This window comes from Callospermophilus lateralis, chromosome 13 (assembly GCF_048772815.1).
Source record: "Callospermophilus lateralis isolate mCalLat2 chromosome 13, mCalLat2.hap1, whole genome shotgun sequence".
In the NCBI taxonomy this organism is placed as follows: domain Eukaryota; kingdom Metazoa; phylum Chordata; class Mammalia; order Rodentia; family Sciuridae; genus Callospermophilus; species Callospermophilus lateralis.
In genome coordinates this window covers 15312078-15331793 of record NC_135317.1, presented here as the reverse complement: position 1 = coordinate 15331793, position 19716 = coordinate 15312078, and the positions used below count along the sequence as shown (strand labels likewise).

At 46.5% G+C, this 19716-nt stretch overlaps 1 protein-coding gene across 3 annotated transcripts in view; it reads right to left on the bottom strand.

The window, feature by feature from the left end:
* Window positions 1-19716, bottom strand: part of Edaradd (EDAR associated via death domain) — a 57837-nt gene that overhangs the window by 18013 nt on the left and 20108 nt on the right. For all 3 annotated transcript variants that reach the window (XM_076831734.1, XM_076831735.1, XM_076831736.1), the window contains exons 2-4: window positions 18984-19042; window positions 15554-15593; window positions 11332-11390 (exon numbers count right to left, since the gene is read on the bottom strand). In XM_076831734.1, the coding sequence (XP_076687849.1) occupies window positions 11332-11390; window positions 15554-15593; window positions 18984-19042 (158 nt within the window). The remainder of the gene's footprint in view (window positions 1-11331; window positions 11391-15553; window positions 15594-18983; window positions 19043-19716) is intronic.

The following is a 19716-nucleotide window of genomic DNA, read 5'->3' as shown; positions in this document are numbered from 1 at the left end:
CCTTTTTTGTATTTTATTTAGAGACAGGGTCTTACTGAATTGCTTAATGCCTCACTGAATTGCTGAGGCTGGCTTTGAACTCACGAATCTCCAGTCTCATCCTCCCTAGCTACTGGAATTATAGGATGCACTACAGCACCTAGCTTTTTTTTTTTTTTTATTTTTTAAACAAAGCAAAAAGAGATGCAATAATTCTTTTCTGTCAATCTCTCATCCCATCCTGCAATTCCACCTAGCCCTGACAGGTTACTGGTGACAGTCTACACACATCCTTTCTGATCCCTGAGTCACCTTAGTGACATATGGCCATAGTCACCATCTGCAGAAACATTTTTAAGTCCTAAATCATATTGGTCTACAAATGGCTTCATCTGTTTAACAATATATCACACACAGTTTTCAAAGCCAGCTGTCTCTCTCCTTAATGTTTAATAACATTGCAGTGTCCACTCAACCAGTTCCTGACAGTGGGCCCAGAAGAGATGCACTCTTGTTGTGAGGGTTGCAACAGTCTTGACCTCCCTTTGATTTCTGTAATGGTGTCCCCACAGGGAGACTGCTAGATCCATTAGCTGTGGGTGCTGCCAAATAATTTTCTAAAAAGTGTGCCAGTTCAGATCCCGACAAGTGTGAGGGTGGTCACACCTGAAATCTGCCAACTGAAGTCTGAGGGACACTCTAACCCACCATAAACTCCAAAGGCGTTAGTCAACACAGCCCTTAAGGAGAATGAGGAGAACCCCCGCGTCGAGGCAGTGGAGCTGGTCAGATGGAGAGCCGCTGACTTCACTGGGAACTCTGAAAGCCCCTGTGTGTCCTTGGGAAGCAACTAGGTGCCGAGAAGGCAGCATCACCCTGGGCTTCTCCATGTCTTACCTCTGACATTTTATCTTGATACATCCACGAGCAGAAATAAGTCAAAGCCTTTAGCATTAATAGGCCAGATCAAATAAGAATACTGTGATTTTTCTTCTAGAATTTTGATTCTGGGAAATTTCATTATACAAAAATATCCTCTAGGCCCTGGATGATGGTAGGGACTCGTCATAGGACAGATGGGAATAGCAACTTACATCCATTATTTTCTCCAGTCAACAGAGGAAGCAGGTGGGTCCTGGTCCACCCAAGCCTAGGACTCGGCAAGGCAAGTTTGCAAGAAACCAGCAAGTGCTGACCGGGGCATCCAGCTGGGTCCACTGAAGTCAGAGGAGGGCGGGGACAGGGATGAGAGGCTGGGAACAGCAGGAGCCTCTCCACAGGCTGTGAGTGAGGCCGGGAGGGCGGACACTTGAACACGGGACGGGACGTGTGAAGGCTAAACATACCTGCAGACGGAGGGAGGGGACCGGAAGACACAGGAGGCAAGGCTGGGGTCAGAGACGGGAGCTTGGAGTCTGGGCTAGAGGGCTTGTTCCCAGTGACAGCGTGATCTAAGAGATCATGGCTGTGGATGGTGTGTGCGTGAAGAGGAGAAGGGTCACAGCAAGCTCACAGCCTGGGACAAATAAACTTAGTCTAGAAAGATAAGACAGCACACTCTGAGGAAGTGCAGCACCAACAAGCAGAGGCATGGTTAGGTTCTCACCTGCTTTGGGCAAAACCATCCAAGATTCCCAAAAGGTGGAAGTTCCATGGCTTTTAAAGATCCGAGCCATCTTCACTGGTGTTACTCGTATCTAGTGGTTAGCGTGTCTATCCTAATGTAGCACCCTAGATCCCCTTCTTAGAGGCAGGATGGTCAGCTCTGTAGGCTAATGTGGAAGGCTGATCCACAAAAAACAGAGGGAACAGGGTTCAAGGCCAAGTTCAAAGCATAGAGCAGTAATCTCCATCCTGTGAAACCAACCCCTTGAGAGTCCTGCTCTCCTCCCTGGTACCCAGACAGCACGGTGTCAAGGGCCCTTTCATGGCCTGGCTTAAGAAAGGGCTATCTGTTAGGACTGTCAGACTAGCTGAATGGTTAAGTGAGTCCCTCTCATCAGAGTTAAAGATACCAAGTGCATGTCCCAGGGCAAGTTTATAGTTACCTGCTAGCACCGGCTCTTCATTATATACATTCCATATCAGAGGTAAAGTAAGTATTACCAAACAAACCAGAGCCATCTGATTTTTCCCTTAGAGAAAAAAGCTAAAGGACTCACCAATCAATTAAAAAGATTCTGTTAGAGCTTGCCAGGATTGCTGAATACCAAAAGGAGCATGTAGAGGCCTGCCAGGTGACTCACACCAGACACTAGCTACACAGGGCTGGCTGGGCCTGTGCCCTGTTATTATCACGCACATAACTGCTTCCAGTTTGCAGAATCTGATGGGCCACTGCTCTGCGGAGGCAATGAGGCTGTTGGACGGAATTCTGCCTACTGTAAAGAAAGGCAGGATGACCCCTCCATTTACTGATTCTGCTCTAGAACCATTCACGCATGCCATTCTGCAGTCTGATATTAATCACCAGAGTTAATAGCTGGTGAAAAAGTGGAAAAGCCTACTATCTCCTTAGATTTAGGCAAGGTGACCTTGGTAACACTGACTGTTAACAACTCTGGGAGTTGGGGGTGGTGCTGGACAAAGTCACAGACTCCAACTCTGCCCATCATCAACTGCCTCAGGTTCCCTCCTCTGTAAGTAAGGGAGTCAAGAGAATGACTTCTTGGGTCCTCGTTAACTGCCTCAGTCTGTTTTCTGTTGCTATAATTGAATTTCATAAAGGACTGGGAAATTCATAAAGAAAAGAAGTTTGGCTTACAGTTCTGGAGGCTGGGAAGTTCAAGGTGGAGGGGCCACAGCTGGTTGAGGGCCTCATGCTGTGTGCACCACACCATGGCAGAAAGGGACTGAGTAGGCGGGAGGAGAGAGAAACGCAGGGCAGCCTTGCTTCATAAGAACTTGCTCTTGCGATCATCAAGTCACTCTGAGAATGATATTAATCTATTCACGTGGGCGCTACCTCCATGAACTGATCACTTTTTATAGACCCCCCTATCTCTTTTTAAAACATTTATTTATTTATTAAAAAATTTGTTTTGGGTACCAGAGATTGAGCCCAGGGGTGCTCAACCACTGAGCCACATATCCAACCTATTTTTATTTTTTTTATTTTGAGACAGGTCTTGCTAAGTTGCTTAGGGCCTCTCTAAATTGCCAAGCCTGGCTTTGAATTTGCAATTCTCTTGCCTCAGCCTCTCAAGCCTCTGGGATTACAACTATGCCATCGCACCCGTCTCCCTACCTCTTAATACTGCCACACTGAGGACAAATTTTCCAAAACACAAATCCAAGAACCCATTCAAACCAAGGCAAACTCTAAAGATGTCAACTTGTCAAACCAGGTAAGTGGGCCCAGACCCATTTTCTAAACTGTACAGTTAGCAACGCTAAGCCACCCTCCAATATACCACTGGCCGGCACTCAGCTTAGGGTAAGGTTCAATAGAGAAGGCTCTGCCTCTTTATGTCACGGTGTGCAGGGAGCTAGGAAGAAGGGGGGAATCCTGGAATCCCAAAGGAAGGTATGGCGGTGGGAGAGGTCAAAGCCACAGGGGAATCCTACCTAAGATACAAAATATGTGTCCTTGGAAATACAAAACTTTGGTGAAAAAAAAAAAAAAGATATGAAATTAGTTCCCATTTCTTGAGCAGCTATTTAAGCATCATTTATCAATTAAGACAGTTTTCTGGCAAATGATGGACTGAAAACTTCTATGTTGGCCACCATATTGTAATACCAACAACAGACAAGCAAGCTTGGGCTTCCATAGTCCCTAGCCCTCCACTTATTTTGGGTATCATAATGCAAAACTTTATTTTTAAAATACTTATTTATTTATTTTTTAGAATATAATTGTAAGATTTTTAAATTTTATTTAAAAGACTTATTTAATTTCAAAGAAATTAATTGCTTACTGCTGGGCTTTCAACAAATACAACAGCCTTGTGGTTTTTCCTATTTTGTGACTTTTTTTTTTTCTTTTTAATGAGAAATGGACGTACGGCCCTTTGGCTTGCTTCATGGAAGAAGGAACCGGCAGTCTGGGCCTGGGTCTCTTCTGTAAATACCGACATCAGTGTGGCCTAAGGAAGCAGACAGCTTACCAGGGGCTGAACGGCAGGGACCAAAACTTCAGTGTTCACCTAAGCAGTATTTTTAACAGAAAAATAAAAACCTGAAGCCATCTCCAAGTCCCTTATCGGGGAAATCTGTCGTAATCCAGTGGCATAGGCTGCAGCAGAATATGCCAGAAGATGTTTTCCTGGTGTCTGAAGAGTTCTGTGGACCCAAGCAGAGGATAGTGGGGTGTCTACATTCTACATAGAGCTGCTCTCAGCCCCACCCAAGGGCCTCTTGAGGGGTGCTTGCCAGCAGAGGAGACCAGGTCTCCCTCCCACTGGGTGACCATCGCCTGTGGGTACCCACAGGCCTACCCCTTTGGCCACTGTGTGTGCAAGAGAGAGAGAAGCTGACTGCGGCTGCCTGTTGGTGGGATGTTTCCATGGACAAGTGGACCGTGGAACAGGGAAATTTAACCCACAGACAGAGATTTATCCTCCTGTTCAATTATTTTATTTTGGGGTGAAATCACCTAGGAGGCTTTTAAAAATTACTCCCTCCATGAGAAGGACAGCTGGGGGCAGGGACAGGGAGAAGGAAGGCTGGGTTGCCTGCTCTTGCTGTCTGGAAGCTCAAAGCCTCTGCACCTGGCCCACTTCCTTCCCTCTACCTCACCGGCCTCTGTTCTCAATGGCTGCCAGCTGGCCAGCTGTGTGCTCCGGCTATTGCCTCTTCTCCACTGCTCAGAAATGTTATGGACCCCCTGTAGGAGAGAGTCCCAGAATACCTACAGTGTGCCAGTCCTGGGGTGCCTGTGTCTGAAGGAGCCCTGCAGCCAGTCCTTGAGCTGTGCCTGTCTCCCATGCACAGGCCTCGCCAGCTCAGCTCCACCCTGGGTTTCTGGAGGGAGGAAGCTGTCTCTGTGCATCCTCTGCAAACCTTCTGCTCATACCACCATGGTGCAGCAGGAGAGGCCAAGCTTCCTGAACCCGAGTTGGCACAGCCTGTGATTTCGCCACACCTACCGCTTCCTCTGCTTTCTCTAAGATTTTCTAAGAGTCCCTTGAGCCCAGCTGTTTGTTTCAGATTCCCAATTAAAAACAGCACTCCCCAGGCCCCTCTATGCTCTATTTTTCTCCGCAGCACCTGTTACCATTGGAAATGCTCCGTGCAGTACAAATCTGCTCCTGGTTAATCTCATCTATTCGTTGCATCAGGCATTGATGATGAACTTGATATTTCAAGAGCTTAAAAAGTATTAGTTCTCTTTGTCACCACAATGCTTTGAGTAGGTACTACTGGTGTGGCCCCACTGCTTTACAGATGAGGAAACGAAGGAACTGAGAGGCTTGGGGGGGGGGCTGTATAGGTCACAGGGCCAGTGGACAAAGAGTTGCCTCTTCATGCACTAGAATGTCAGGTCCAGATGGCAGGGAATCTGCCATCCTTTTTACCACCTTGATCCCAGTGCTGTGAGCAGGACCTAGCACAACCTGAGAATACTGTCATTCACACACTACAGTGAGTACCCACTGTGCAAGCAGGGCAGGATGGGCATGGCCTCCATGACAAGGAGGTGTGTAAACAGTGGGGCAGTAATAGTAGGGCAGTGCTGTCCAGATGCCAGGTCTCCCAACCGATGCTCTGAATCAACACAATCCCAACTAAAATCCCAGCAAGTTATGTTTTGGGTATGGAGAAAATAATTCTAAAGTTCATGTGGACAGTTGAAAGACCCAGAGAGCCACCTGAAGGACTGCAGTGCCATCAACTTTCAGACCTACAAAGTTGCAGTGGCCCCGATAGAGTGGTGCGGGGAAGAACACACAGATACGTCAGTGGAACAGAAGGGAGAGTCCAGAAGTCAGTTCACACAAGTATGTCAAGTGGTCTTTAACAAAGGAGCATGGCAAGGCTAGTATTAAAAAAAAAAAGAGAGAGCGAGAGAGCGCAAGACCTCTCGCCCTTCACAAAACCAGCTCCATCTGGATGACAGACCTAAAGGTATAAAACACAGGAGAAAATCTAGATGACCTCAGCAGTGACTTCTGAGGTTCAACAGCAAAGGCACCACCCACAAAGCAAAGAGCTGATAAACCAACTTCAATAAAATTAAAATTTTTGGCTTGGCAAAGGACACTGTCAAAAGGAAGGCAAGACACAGACCGGGAAAAAATATCTGTAAAAGATATATTTGATAAATATTCAAAGAAACCTCAAAACTCAACAAGAACACAAACCAACCAAAATTGAGAAAGGCCTGAGCAGACACTCATGGAAGAAGACACACAGGTGGAAACTCCGCGTGTGAAAAGATGCTCCAGTCCCGTGTCATCAAGGAAATGTGAACAAAATGACAACGGACACCAGCAGGCAGCTGCTGGAATGGCCAAGGCCCAGAACTCCAGATGCTGGAGGACAGGGGCAGCAGCAGGGGCTCTTTCATCCCCTGCAGGAACAGCCAGCTGCTCCCTCTTACCCCATGAGCCAGCGTTCACAGAGGAATTAACACAGACACTGCACATGCATGTGGATGGCAGCTTTCTTCATAATCCAAATTTGAAGCAATTAGGATGACATTGAGCAGGTGAGTGGCTAAGTGACAATGGATGTCACTCAGCCCCGGAAAGCAGTGCTCTAGGCCATGAAGAGGCCCGGAGGAACCCTCGGGGCACATTCTAAGTGAAAGCAGCCAGTTTGAAAAGGCCATATGTGTGTGTGACGCCACCTCCAGGACATTCTGGAAAAGGCAAGACTATGGAGCCAGAGAAAAGATCCTAGGTTGCCAGGGGCTGGGGGAGGAACAAGGAGGCAGAACTGAGTGATTTTTCAGGCAAGTGAAACTATCCTACAATCATGACATAAAAGGCCAAAGCCACAGAGGGCACATACCACGTGACTCTAATGGACACTACAGACTTGTGGAGATAATGACTGTCTCCACGGGTTCACTGACCATAACAAGCGTGGCTGGGCATTAAGGGGATGTGGACAGAGGGGAAGGCTGTGTATGTAGGGGCAGGTGGCAAATGAGAAATCTCTGTCCTTTCCACTCCATTTTGCTGTGAATCTAAAACCGCTCTAAAAAAATTAAGTGCACTGAATTCTAAAAAGAAAAAAAACAAACCAACAAAAACAAAGAACAATCCACTGGCTAGATGATGGGTCCCCAGGGTGTGGGGAGACACAGAAGCTTCAACTTCTGTTGCTTCTGATTATGCCTTTGCTTTTCCACTGGCCAGACAAGCCACCTTCCCACTGACAGCCCCACCACGGGCCTGGCCACAGGCTGGGACACAGGCGACCTGCAGTACCTGTCTCCCTCAGTCCTGCTGGCTGCTGGGCCTGTTCATCTTCCTTGGGGATGTGTTGCTGCTGTGTGGTCCTCATTTTGTTTTACTTTCCCATCTTGTGGATTGACTGAAGTCCCTGCAGAGGTGCCCTGAGCCTTTGTACCTCAGAAGGTGCTTTGTTTACAGATACAGTGGAAAAAAAGACTCACAATGAGGTCATGGGGCAGGGGGCCCTAACCTGAAATGACTGGTGTCCTAGGGAAAGGGCCATTGGTACACCAGGAGCAGATCCTCCCCACACCACCTCCCTGATTTCTGACAGTGGCCTCCAGAACTGAGTCTCCTCAGCTGGCCCACGCGAGGGGCAGGGACCTGTCACAGCAGCCCTTGCTCCCTGACAGAAGGGTTTCGAATTGCACATTTGCCTTCTGGTTCCCCCTGCCAAGCTCGAATCCAGGGCCTCCTTGAATGACCACAATGGTGGTTGGGGTCTCCAGCCTCAGAGTTTCTCCCTACCCAGCCCTGAACATGCCTCTGCTAGGAGAACATTCCCAGGACCCTCTGAAGCTCCCATGGAGCCATCTCCTCCTCCCCAGCACACACAGACCTGACCTCCCTGAATTCTCTGTTTACACTGTTAATAGCAACGTTCTTCCAGCCTGTCTCACCTTGCCTGTCTCCTGGGGTCCCAGATATGGCCAAGGGGCCAACACCTTCCACTCACCCCTCTCTGACACTCAAGGCTCCAGGGTCCTGCCCTTCACTATCCTTCCAGTCCACTCCTAAGGTCTTCAAGGACAGCTGCAGCTCCTGGCCACACCCACTGTCACAGAGCCCCCTCACAGCCTCACTCACACCATCCCACCACCAGAGGACTCTGGCCCTGGCTCATCGCCCCCAGCACCATTTCCAAGTCACACGTGATCCTATCTTGCTGCCACTGACCAGGACAGTGAGCCACATGGAGCCACAGGGTGGATGGTATGCTGAGTGAAGTGCCCACAAGGTATTAAACAACAAAACCCAGGAAGAGAACAACATGCAATTATTTGCAGTTTTCTTTATAACTGCACATAAAAATGTAGGCGGGAATTTATCAAAGTGACAAATAGTTTGTACTGAATGGTAGAATCGTGGGTGAGTTCCTCCACTTTCCTAGAATCTGAATTTTATTTATCATTTTCATTTTAAAATAAACTTTTTATTTTAGAATAGTTTTAGATTTACAGAAAGTTTGAGAAGACAGTCGGAAGAGCTTTTGTGTATGCTACACTCACTTTTTCTTATTATAACATCTCACTTTAGGATAACTATAGGGGCCAATCATTAATGTGGTTTCTAAAACTTAAAAATAAAACCCTTCATTTTGTAAAGCCAAGAAAACAACATGGGGGAAAGTGTAGGTCCTTCCATGGCCTCTCAGCTCCAATTTAAATATTGACTATTTTCCTCATTTTCAGTGTTACTTCAGACCCCGCTTGGCACAGGTTCTTGACTACAAACTGGATCCAATTCTGCACTTCCTCATTAGCCATGTGCTTGTGTGTGTAGAAGAGTTAAGAATGTCACTATCTGGTGATGAAGGTCACAGGAAATGTCCTCTGGATCCTTTGAACAGCGAGCCCACCTCCTGGGATCTCATCTTCTTTGCAGTCCTCCCCAGCAAATCTGTAAGTTCTGCCAGGGCTCCTGCCTCTCTTCACCCCCTCCTGCTGCATTATGTCCAAGAGCACTCAGTTCACAGCTTGGGACATGGCTAGGTGGTAGAGAGCCTGCCTGGCATACAGAAGGCCTGAAGTCCCCTCCCCAGCACCACACACATCAAAAACAGAAAACCTGAGTCCAGATGGTCTCGGATTCCATAGTCAATAATCAATAATTGCAGGGCAGGGCAGCTCCAGTACTCAGGGCACCAGTGAATGACTGAAAGAGGAGGGTCATTCCCACAGCTTTGTCTTAGACATCAGGTGCATCAGGAGTCAGAGAAAGGCGGTTGAAATTAAGCCTTACTAGGAGAGGATATTAGTGTTCAAATCAAGAATCATTTCCAGTTTGTTTTAATGTCTCAACTATAGAAAATGGAGGGTAGATTACCTTTTTTGTTTTTCTTTTCTCTCTCTCCTCTTTAAATGTTTCTTCCCTAGTGACTTTTCTTTGTTCTAAGTGCCAAGTTGGTTTCAAAGAATCTTTCTGTCTCTAGCAGTTAGAACAAATCTTATAGATTATAAAAGAAATAGCCAACTGAAGTAGCTAGCTTTGTATTTCCACTTTTACAGGAAGAGAAGACATTTGATTTTAAAATAGAACTTCAGAAGTCTCAAATAGATCTTTCCTCCTTTTTTAGTTGATACATACATTTTCATCTTTGAGGACAGTCGTTAGTGATATAGCCAGAACTGTAACACTAATGTTAGGGAAAACACTGATCTACACCTAATCTGAAATGATTTTGGAAAACCCCTAAAAATAAACTAAAAACACATCATTCTTTTCAGTTTCAAGGAAACCTATGTCGTGTTACAAAAAAAAAGGTAAGGAGAAAAACTGTTAAAGATATTGAAGGCTACTTGGAAGGGAAAATTTTTACTTTGGGTTTATCAAAAAGTACAAATTCAGCAAGTCACTAGGTTGTCATTTCGAGGAAGGTGCTGACTGTGAAGACTGGGAGGAAGAGTCCCACGTTCACAGTCTGCGGCTGAGCCCCTGCTCCCCCCATTAAAAGCACTATTGGCTGTACTTTGCAATTAAAATTACTTATTCTACCAAATACTAACTTCGCTTTACCACAGAGGTGATCTGCTTGCCCAAGAATATCATTACTGAAGATTTATTATAGACTGATGTTTTTAGAGCAAGACCAAACAAAACTTGTTAAAAATCAACTTGGTTTATGAAAGGAACAGGTATGAACCAGCCTGTCTTGGGGCAAGACATGCTTCTGAGACATTTAATGCTTCAACCAGAGCTTAGCAGATTTCAGGGATTGCGCAACTTTGCCGGTGTGCCCCAGCAAGCGAACAGAGGTGGGCTGGGTGGGGCAAGAAGGAAGCCTCTGGAAGGATGTGTAGCCAAAGGGCAGCAGCAGGATCACAGGCAATCCTCCCTGGGTTCTGCTGCCATGGCTACTTTTTTGGTTATTATTATTTTTTGCACAATCTAAACTTTAAAATAATAAATAATTTCTCATGATCGGAACACAATGAACACTTGCTTTAGGGAAACAGACATCATGTGAAAGTCTGACATCTGAAAAGAGATCAGTACGGTAGAACAAGCAGATTCCAGGAGGGTGGTGGGCAGGGACAGGGAGGTACCAGGAGTGGGATTTGCCACGCCCATGTGTGAAAACAGCACAGCCAGTCCCACTGTAGTGTATGACTATAATGCCCAGATGAAGTAATTTTTAACAAAGAATAAAAATAAAAATAAAAACAAAAGTTTTTGACTTCTGAAATCTAAAAAAAGTAAAATTTTACAAACCATTATAAAAATGTTGCATTATGCTATCTAGTTTTGTAATGTCTTAAAAAAATTTCACACCTAACAACAGCCAGCCAACTACATGAAGGAAAGCTATTCCCCTTTCTAACTCACTAACATCAATTTTCTGTTCTTTGCAAGCTATATGGTTACTAGAAGTAATAGAGGTTCCTAGATATACTGCCTAACTGGACACTTACAGACCATTTTCCATCTCACTTCCTTATGTAGAAATCCTGTTATTCATTCTTTAAAAAAAAAAAAAAAATTTAGGTGTAGTTGGACACAATATCTTTATTTAATTTTTTTTTTTTTTTTAATGTGGTGCTGAAATCAAACCCAGCGCCTCACATCACAAGTGCTAGGCGAGGGCTCTACCGCTGAACCACAACCACCCCCACCCCACCCAATTATTCATTCTTTATGTTTAAGACTATTTGGTCATTCTTGCAATACTTCTGGGTGGATTACCATGTAGCTGGGGGTGATAAGAAACAGTTGAAATTTTTCTTACCTGGTCTTGCTCATCAGGATTTGGTGGGCTGTTCAAAGTAACAGTGTCACTCTCTTCAACTGGAGGGAAGGGAAAAAAAAAAAGACTCAATGCTTGAAGAAAGCACCCACTGTGGTGTAAGACCCAGAAGGAAGGCCTGACATCACCTGCTACCATGTCGTCACGGGGGGCCCTGACGTCTCACAAAGCGGTGAGGCCTTGAGTGGCGGCCTGCATGTTCTCTTCCCAACTCTTCCTAAAGTTGGTCCCACACTCCTCATCCAGGGATGAGGCACACTTCTGTCCACCTGGCCAGCTCATGGAATTATTAAACCAACCCACCATGTCCTCTCACGGGAACCAGAAGTACCCCATTCTGTGGATTTTACAAAGCCCTGGCTGTCCCCTGTTCCCAAGAGCAACCTGGTATGCATGGTGCAGAGTCCTTCTCCCCATTTGTGAGTATGTGTGGCTTGCAAGCCACTGTCTGTGTCATCTGTCCAGGGCCAAATGTCACGTGTTTGGCCATCACCAGAACCCTAGGATGGGATCCCTCCCTGACCATGGGACAAAGAAGAGGCCATCAGGCCAAATGTCATAATGAACAGGATGGCCCGTCTCTGATGACCCTTGAAGACATTTGGTCAGATTTGACTGACTTCTCTGATGACTAACTTTGCCAACACACTGAAGGCTGCCTGGGACAGACACCAATGCTGTTGGACTTGAACTCTGGCCTGGGGTGCTGCATTGCCTTTATCTTGGGGGTTTTCCACCTCTTCTCATCTTAAGTGCTCCCTCATCCCAGATGAAAACTGCTATGACCAAGAGCTGGGTGTGGAACGCTGTCAGTGCCAGCCTGCATCTGGCAGGTGGTCTCTGAGCACTCACCTTTCAACTCACTATATGATTTTTTGAGAAATACAGGGAAGGTTAGAGCTGGTCCACCACAGAAAAGGAAATGGCCAGATCTTGACTGATTTCTGGGAACACCTATCTATATGCAAGTTCTCTCCCCTGTCAATAGTGGCTGAGGTATCAAAGTTCTTTGGAAGGTGGGTCACACTTGCTCCAGAGCACTCAAGCCAGCAGTTCCTATGAACAAGCAGGATCTGTGGGAGTAAAGTAAGGCAGTCTCACTTGGGTCCTGAGTCCTGTGCCTGCACATACCCAGCCAAGTCACCAGAAAAGAGGCTCTGCAGAATAAACACCGGAACCCCCCCAAGACCTGGGATGAAAAGGAAGGTCCGCATTTGACCCTAGAGATGAGATGGGCTTAGAAATAACTCAGATGCAGATGGTGCCTGCACATAACCAGCCAAGTCACCAGAAAAGAGGCTCTGCAGAATAAACACCGGAACCCCCTCAAGACCTGGGATGAAAAGGAAGGTCCGCATTTGACCCTAGAGATGAGATGGGCTTAGTAATAACTCAGATGCAGATGGTTCAAATTATACTAGGTTCCCTGGTTGACTTATGGGCAAATGGCTCTACTTTGGCCTGTGTTCCAGAACCCCTTCATGCTATTTGTGAATAGAGCAGGGATATGACAGTAGGATAATAAAGACTGTGAAACATGCTCAACCAGCTTAGGAAAATGAACTTTGAGGACTTTTAAACCATATGGAAATTATTAAAGCTAATCATACATAACTCCTCTATTAAATCAAGCGTCTCCTCAAATCACTCGAATGTTGGAATCCTAGTGGGTACTTAATTTGATTACATTTATCTTGCAGGTCTATAAATTAGTCTCTTTACTAATCCGTATGGATTTTATTTCTCCAAAAACAACTTTAAATACCAGAAATGTCTAATGATGATATTGTCCCCATTTATGAAATTAAAGAAAAATATGAACAAATTTATGTTATATTACTAAATACCAATGTTGGAGTATGATTTCAACTTCTAACAATGGTTCATTTACCTACACAATGATATATTTATCTGGAAATGAGCAATTATTCATTTAATATTTTTCATTGTGAATGAGGACAAAGGAAAGGTCTACGATATGGTTTCAAAGTCACATTTCGGGCACTCACAATGGCTTTCAATTGAGGTTCTGTGAAATTCAAATTCTAGTAGAAACCCAGCAGTACTACAAGCATGGGATCGGGTTGCTAAACAACAGCCTTTTCCTTTCAAAACAGGAAATCGCATTCAAAGCTGATAAAGGAAGATCTTGAGTCGGATGCAGCGTGACACTGCACCAAGACAGTCCCACCCTGGCCACTCTGCTTGGAGGGAGCCTTTGAGAGTCCTCTGACCTCAATTCCCACCATTCTTTGGCCATCTTTTCCACCACCCCTGGTCACATGTGCCAGGCACCCTTCTGCACTCCCATCACTGAATTCTCATCAGCACCCTCGGAGACAGGTGCTCACCTTGTTCTTTCGGCTCCACAGGTGAGGAATTGGAGACCCTGAGACCTGGAGTCATTGGGCACTCTGTGCAGCCCCAACAAGTCCTCTCTTCTCTGGCAGGCTCTCAAAAGGCTCTGTCCCCATCCCACAGCTGTGAGCTCAAGGGCAGTCCTGGGTCCAATCCCAAACCCAAAAAGCCATGATCCCAGGACAGCAGGGCCCAGGATTTGCATTTCAGACAAGCTCCCCTGATGACTCCAGACTGACTGCAACTAAAGTCTGCAAACCAAGCACTTTCCACTTCTGCTGAGATAGAATCCCACATCTGGGACCCAGAGATTCTGAGGTCATTCATGGAGAGGGCAAAGGGGAAGAGAATGTGCCTCCCCAGCACAGCCTGGGTCCCAACAGTTTTTTCGGTACACCACTGCCACTCCAGAGGCATGTACAAGAGAATAATGACACTCTAATGGTGTCACTTCAAGGGCCAGCAAGAAAAACCTGGGGGTAGAGGGAGGAGAACCTTGGCCAAACCTGGACTTACCACAGACTGGCCCAGGTGGGAAGCTCCCTGTGGTCCCCATAACCACAAGAACTGCCAGGGAAACCCATGAGAGCAGGGGCTGGGCAGGCCCACCTCCATGGGGATCAGAAGCCCGGTGCCCCTGTTGTTCCTGAAGCTGGACACAACTAATGGTCCTTACCCCACATCATCTCTGGGTGGTCAGCAGAGTACAAGGTAAGTGCTCCCATGTGACAACCAGCAACTTAGGCTCTATAACATGTGACTTGGAAAGCCATACTGTATATCTTCTCTTTTTCTTCATTCAGTGTGAAAATACTGAGTGCATAGTTTCTCATCTCCAAATTAAAAAGAATGAAAAACTAGGGTCTCGCCCCGCAATGGCCTAACGGTACCTAAACCTGAGACTACGGGTTATAAAAGATTTTGTGCCTGGTCAGCCTCCCCTCTCCCTTGCTGGCCACAGAACACTCTTTCCTGTGGTTTGGGTGGAATCTACCTCATGCCCATTCCCATCTGACCGTAAGAACCAGACTTGACCAACCTCCCCCATCCTCCTGATGGTAGTAAGTGACTCGGGATGGACACAAGACCCCACCTGACCCCTCACAGTCATCCCTATGGTGGTGCTATGGGTTCTGGGGAGGCTCCTCCCTCCCCCTCTGCCCTCTGGAAGAACACAGCCTGAAGCTGGCAGTGCAGGGGACACTTCCCTCCAGGTGGGGATCTCCTGCCTGGGAACCAAACCATCACACCAGGCAGAGCCCTGAGGCAGAGAGACTGAGTCCAGGAGTCTCCTTAAGCATTTGGACCCAGCAGGACGCAGGGGCCCCTGAGCCAGTAGGCCCCTCCCCTACTTTTAAAACCAACTTGTATTAGATTTCTGTCACTCAGGATAGAGATCTGGCTATCTTCATTTTATGCTTAGTAAAAATCCCATTGGAATTTATTTTATAAAATCTGGAATAAATTAATTTACACATTTTAATGAAAATTCATTTGTGAACTTTTTCAGGCTGACATATATATTTTTAATTAATTAGTTAATTAATTAACTTGTTCTGATCAGTCATACATGACAGCAGAATGCTCTTCGATTCCTTGTACACAAACGGAGCACAATTTTTCACTTCTCTGGTTATGAACTAGGGTCACACCATTTGTGCAATCATACTTATACCTAGGGTAAGGATGTCCACTCCTTTGTGAACTTTTTTAGTCATGTAACAGGTGAGCTAATTGTCATTGTTTCTGTTTGACAACTTTAAATAGTGAAAAATGACTCAGACTAGTGCTTTGTTCGAGATACTAAAGCATCACAAATTCAAGGAGTTACATTAATCATACGTACCTTTAGGGAGTCCCGTGTCTTGAATGGGATATTTGTCTGACTGTAGAAACCAACAAAAGAGGAGAGTTATTTTTAAATGTCGGTTATAAGATCAAAGTGAAAAGAAAGCTTTGTTTTTCAATTTAAAACATGGTTTCAATTTAAAACTTTGGAAATGGTTAGTCTTAGATCTATTAGTCCAGACCCATTGATTGTTTTTCTTCTCAATTTGTAGAAAGAAAATCAAGGTTGACAAGAAGCTAGTGTTGAAACGTGAAATAGAAAAAGGCTCTCTCTAATTTCCTCGGCTTTGACCACTAAACCACACTTCCTCTTTTCTATAGTGCTAATCTCCCTACCTCCTTCCTGCAGTTTAAAGCATTTATTTCCGGACATGATGGGGGCAGACCCATTTCTTCTCCCCATTTCTGTGGCAGTCTTTAGGGCCAACAAGCATGTGTTCTGGGCAGTGTTCCACTCTGGGTTTGAATCCTAGGACAGATCCCAAGGTGACCTGCCATCACCTACACGAGATGGCACTAAAGCTCAGCCCCTGACCAGCACAGCTGCCCAGCCTCAGCAGACTAGTGCAGGGCAGCCCCACTACAGGAAGTTCAAATCGCAAATGCTCTTACGATCACACTGTTTAATTCCCTCGTACCTATCTGTTGGCATCTAATGTTCCAGAAACTTGTTTCAGATTAAACAACGCAGCCATTCTCTGAAGACTTCCGTGAGAGGAGTCCCTGTCCTGCCCCAAGCCCTGCTTGGCTTACACTCCATTGTCCCCTGTCCTCCACCCTGAATAGTCACTGTTTCCACATATCCAGCAGGTCCCACCAGGCCCTTTTGACAAGGGGAACATTAGTACAAGTGGCCTGTTTCAGTGCCTGTCCATGGAGGTCCTCTGAACTGGGCAGTTAAGTTTCGGGACCTGCAGAAGCATCCAACTGTCTCCCAACACAACTAAGTAGGTCAGAATCCACCTCAGGTAACTGGGAAGACCACTCTGCCCCCCAGGAAATCGGCTCCTCTCCTCCTGCTTCCAGAGCATGGAACACCCTGTGCTCTGCACTCAGCAGTCTGGTTGGAAAGCACTCCTCTTTTCCTCAGAGAGACAGTGAGTTTTTCCACAGAAGGGACTATGATCGCTGCACCCCCAGACGTGGACTCAGAAAGACCATGATGAACACACAGGTGCAGGAGTGCGGGTCTCTAGAGGAAGCTATGCTTGAGGGAGGCAAGCCCAGGCCCAGCACTTGGGTGAACCCAAAGGAAGGAGCAAGGTCACTGTGAACAGCAGATGCAGCAGGAGCAAGGGGACCATCAGCCTAAGCAGAGCTGTCTACTGCAGATGGACAGAGGAAGGTGGGGCCGAACATAAACAAGGGAGACAGCTTCCAAGAGGGCCATGACCGCAAAGCCCAGGGATTTAGATACAGGTTCTCAGGAAGCTACTTCATCGAATGTCAGGTGCCACCTGTGCCCGGCTCTGCATGTGAAAGGTGAACAACACAGTGTTTGTGAAGTCAGACAACCAAGTGACTAGAGAAAACGTAAGGGTGAGGTGACAAAGGAGGGAGCACTGAAAGATCCCAAGAAGTCAGGACGCACAGGAGTCAGTCGGGAGGAGGCAAGGGATTTCCTTGCCAGAGGGAATGGCATGATGGGTGTCCCGGGAAGGTGTGAGGATGTGCTGTGGCCAAGCCCCAGGAGACAGCTGCACACACCTGGCTCAGCAGGTGAGCTGGGGATGCTCAGATGAAGCCACCGAGGACTCACCTGCCAGGCCAGGGAGGATGCATGGCATCCCGCACGCAGCAGGGATGTCACAGGTTGGATTGTGTCTTCCATAAAAGGACATGTTGAAGTTCCAGCCCCTCATATCTCAGAGTGTAGTCTTATTTGGAAACAGTTATTATGATGTAATTCATTAAGATGAGTTCATAGTAAAGCAGGGGGGACCCTTAACCCAGTAGGACAGATGTCCTCATAAGGCTGGGGTGTGGTCAGTGTAGAGAGCTTGCCTAGTATGTGCAAGGCCTTGGGTTCCATCCCCAGCACTGAGAAAAAGAAGAAAGAGAGAAGAGACTGCGGCGGACACAGGAGAAGAGGCCACGTGCTCACAGTGTGAGATGCAGGGGAGACGTCCACAAGCCCAGGAGGCCCAGGTGGCCTGCGACCTCTGGCACTGCCCACACCTGACCTTGGACTTCAACCTCCAGGCCTGTGACAGAACACATGCTGTCGTTCCAAGCTGTCCAGTACAAGGAGGGTTGTTCCCACAGCCCTTGGAGACTAGTAACAGAGATGCTTTGGTAGAGCTCACTCACCCCCAGGGTGGAGAGGTGACCAGAGGGCCCACATTAGTGGTGGGGAGAAGGGCTCCGAGGAAGGGCGACCTGTCACCAGGATGTGAATAGGAGGCCTTGACACTTCCTGTGGACCAAGGGATACTTTACAGGGTGACAGGCCACATCTGAGAGGATCCCAGTCACAACCCAGGCTGTTCTGCATTGCACTTGTATGAGGCTGACAGAAGTTTTCCTTATTACTTTCCACTGTGTGTCAAAGCTTGATCCCCACGCCACCCATGCTTTCCAAACTGCAGGTCCCTGGCACACCCAAGAAGGGAAGCCACTTAATCTATGACACTAAGTGTATCTTAGGTCATTGGCACTTTCCAGGTCTCAGTGGCCCTGTCTTCAGAAGCGTGGAAGAGAAAGAACATGTCGTACACTGTACCTACAGAGACAACTGTGCTGGTGTCCAGGGCCATGACTGGGTTCCAAACAAGAGGCATAGGACAGCAGGGCCCCTGCTGTACACATCAGCTAACTGCTACTTCTCACCTGTGGAATGGGGACAAATACCTGCCCCAGCATCTCATAGGATATTTGGAGGGTGAGAAAAAACACATGGAGAATCTCTGGCAACCCAAAGCACTAGAGAGTGCAAGGAAGGCAGGCCAGGAGCCAGCTCTGGAATTAGAGGTAACACCAGAGGCAAATCAAATAGCACTTGCCAATCTCTGCTCAGCTGCTGCAAAAGAGTCCTACTTTTTTTTCTTCAATCTTACATTAAATATTTTGAGTTTTGAAGATGGGTTAGTAGAAAGTAAGACCAATATGGGCTGAGGGTATACCGGTGGCAGAACACTTGCCTGGCATTTGCAAGGCCCTGGGTTTACTCTCTAGCAACACACACACACACAACTAATATTAAAGTAGACAAAAACCTCACAAAATCTAAGAAGGTCACTTCTGGTATGCACAAAACAACACCATTTTAGCCTGGAGAAATCCAAAGTTCATTATGCCATATAAATAAAGAAATTTCTCTTGGGAGAATCTTGCTGTTGGGTTTCTGACTTCATACAAATACTCTAATGAAAATGGGAGAGAAATGCAAAACAAGGGGTGTGGCTATGAAGGTAAAATGTGTGACCTACCACGTGAAAAGATAAAGTGCTGGGGTCCGTGTCTTCCACTGGCTCCTTTGCCATGTGATCTGCAGAGAAAACAAAAGGAAAGCATTTTCCTTCATGGAGAAGCACTCGTGGTACCTCGAGGTTATGCTCCTACCAGTGTGAGCTCTGACGGGCAGCAGGGGCTGGAGAACTGCTCCCTTTCCATCCCCTGCAGGTCAAGTGAGGGGCGGAATCAGATTGTGCTGAGAACAAGAAAAAGAAACCTTGCAAAACACAAACACAAAAACCTATGCTATTTTGGAGCAAGACACCTAAAAATATCTCCAAATAATCAAATTATGCAGATGTGATGTTGACGACTTTTTACATATTGGATTGGACACAACTTTGGGCAGGAAAGATTTAACTCTGTATTCAGCTTCTTTCTATTCTTGATAATTTTTAAATTTTTTTATATCATTTTGAGATACTAGTCTTCCTTAGAACACATAACCTAGCATGAATAAGACTGCAGGTTTAATTCCTGTACCAGAAAAAATAAAATTATATGCTGTTACGATTTGAATCTTAAATATCCCCCAAGGCTAATCCCCAGCTGAGCCTTGGGAGGTATTGGGAGTTGGGTCCTAGCTGGAGGAAATATGTTGCCAAGGACATGTTCTTAAAGGGTGTATCTTGTCCCCGGCCCCTTCCCATCTCCTTCTGCCTCCTGGCCACTGTGAGGTGAACAGCTCTGCTCTCCCACACCCCCTCC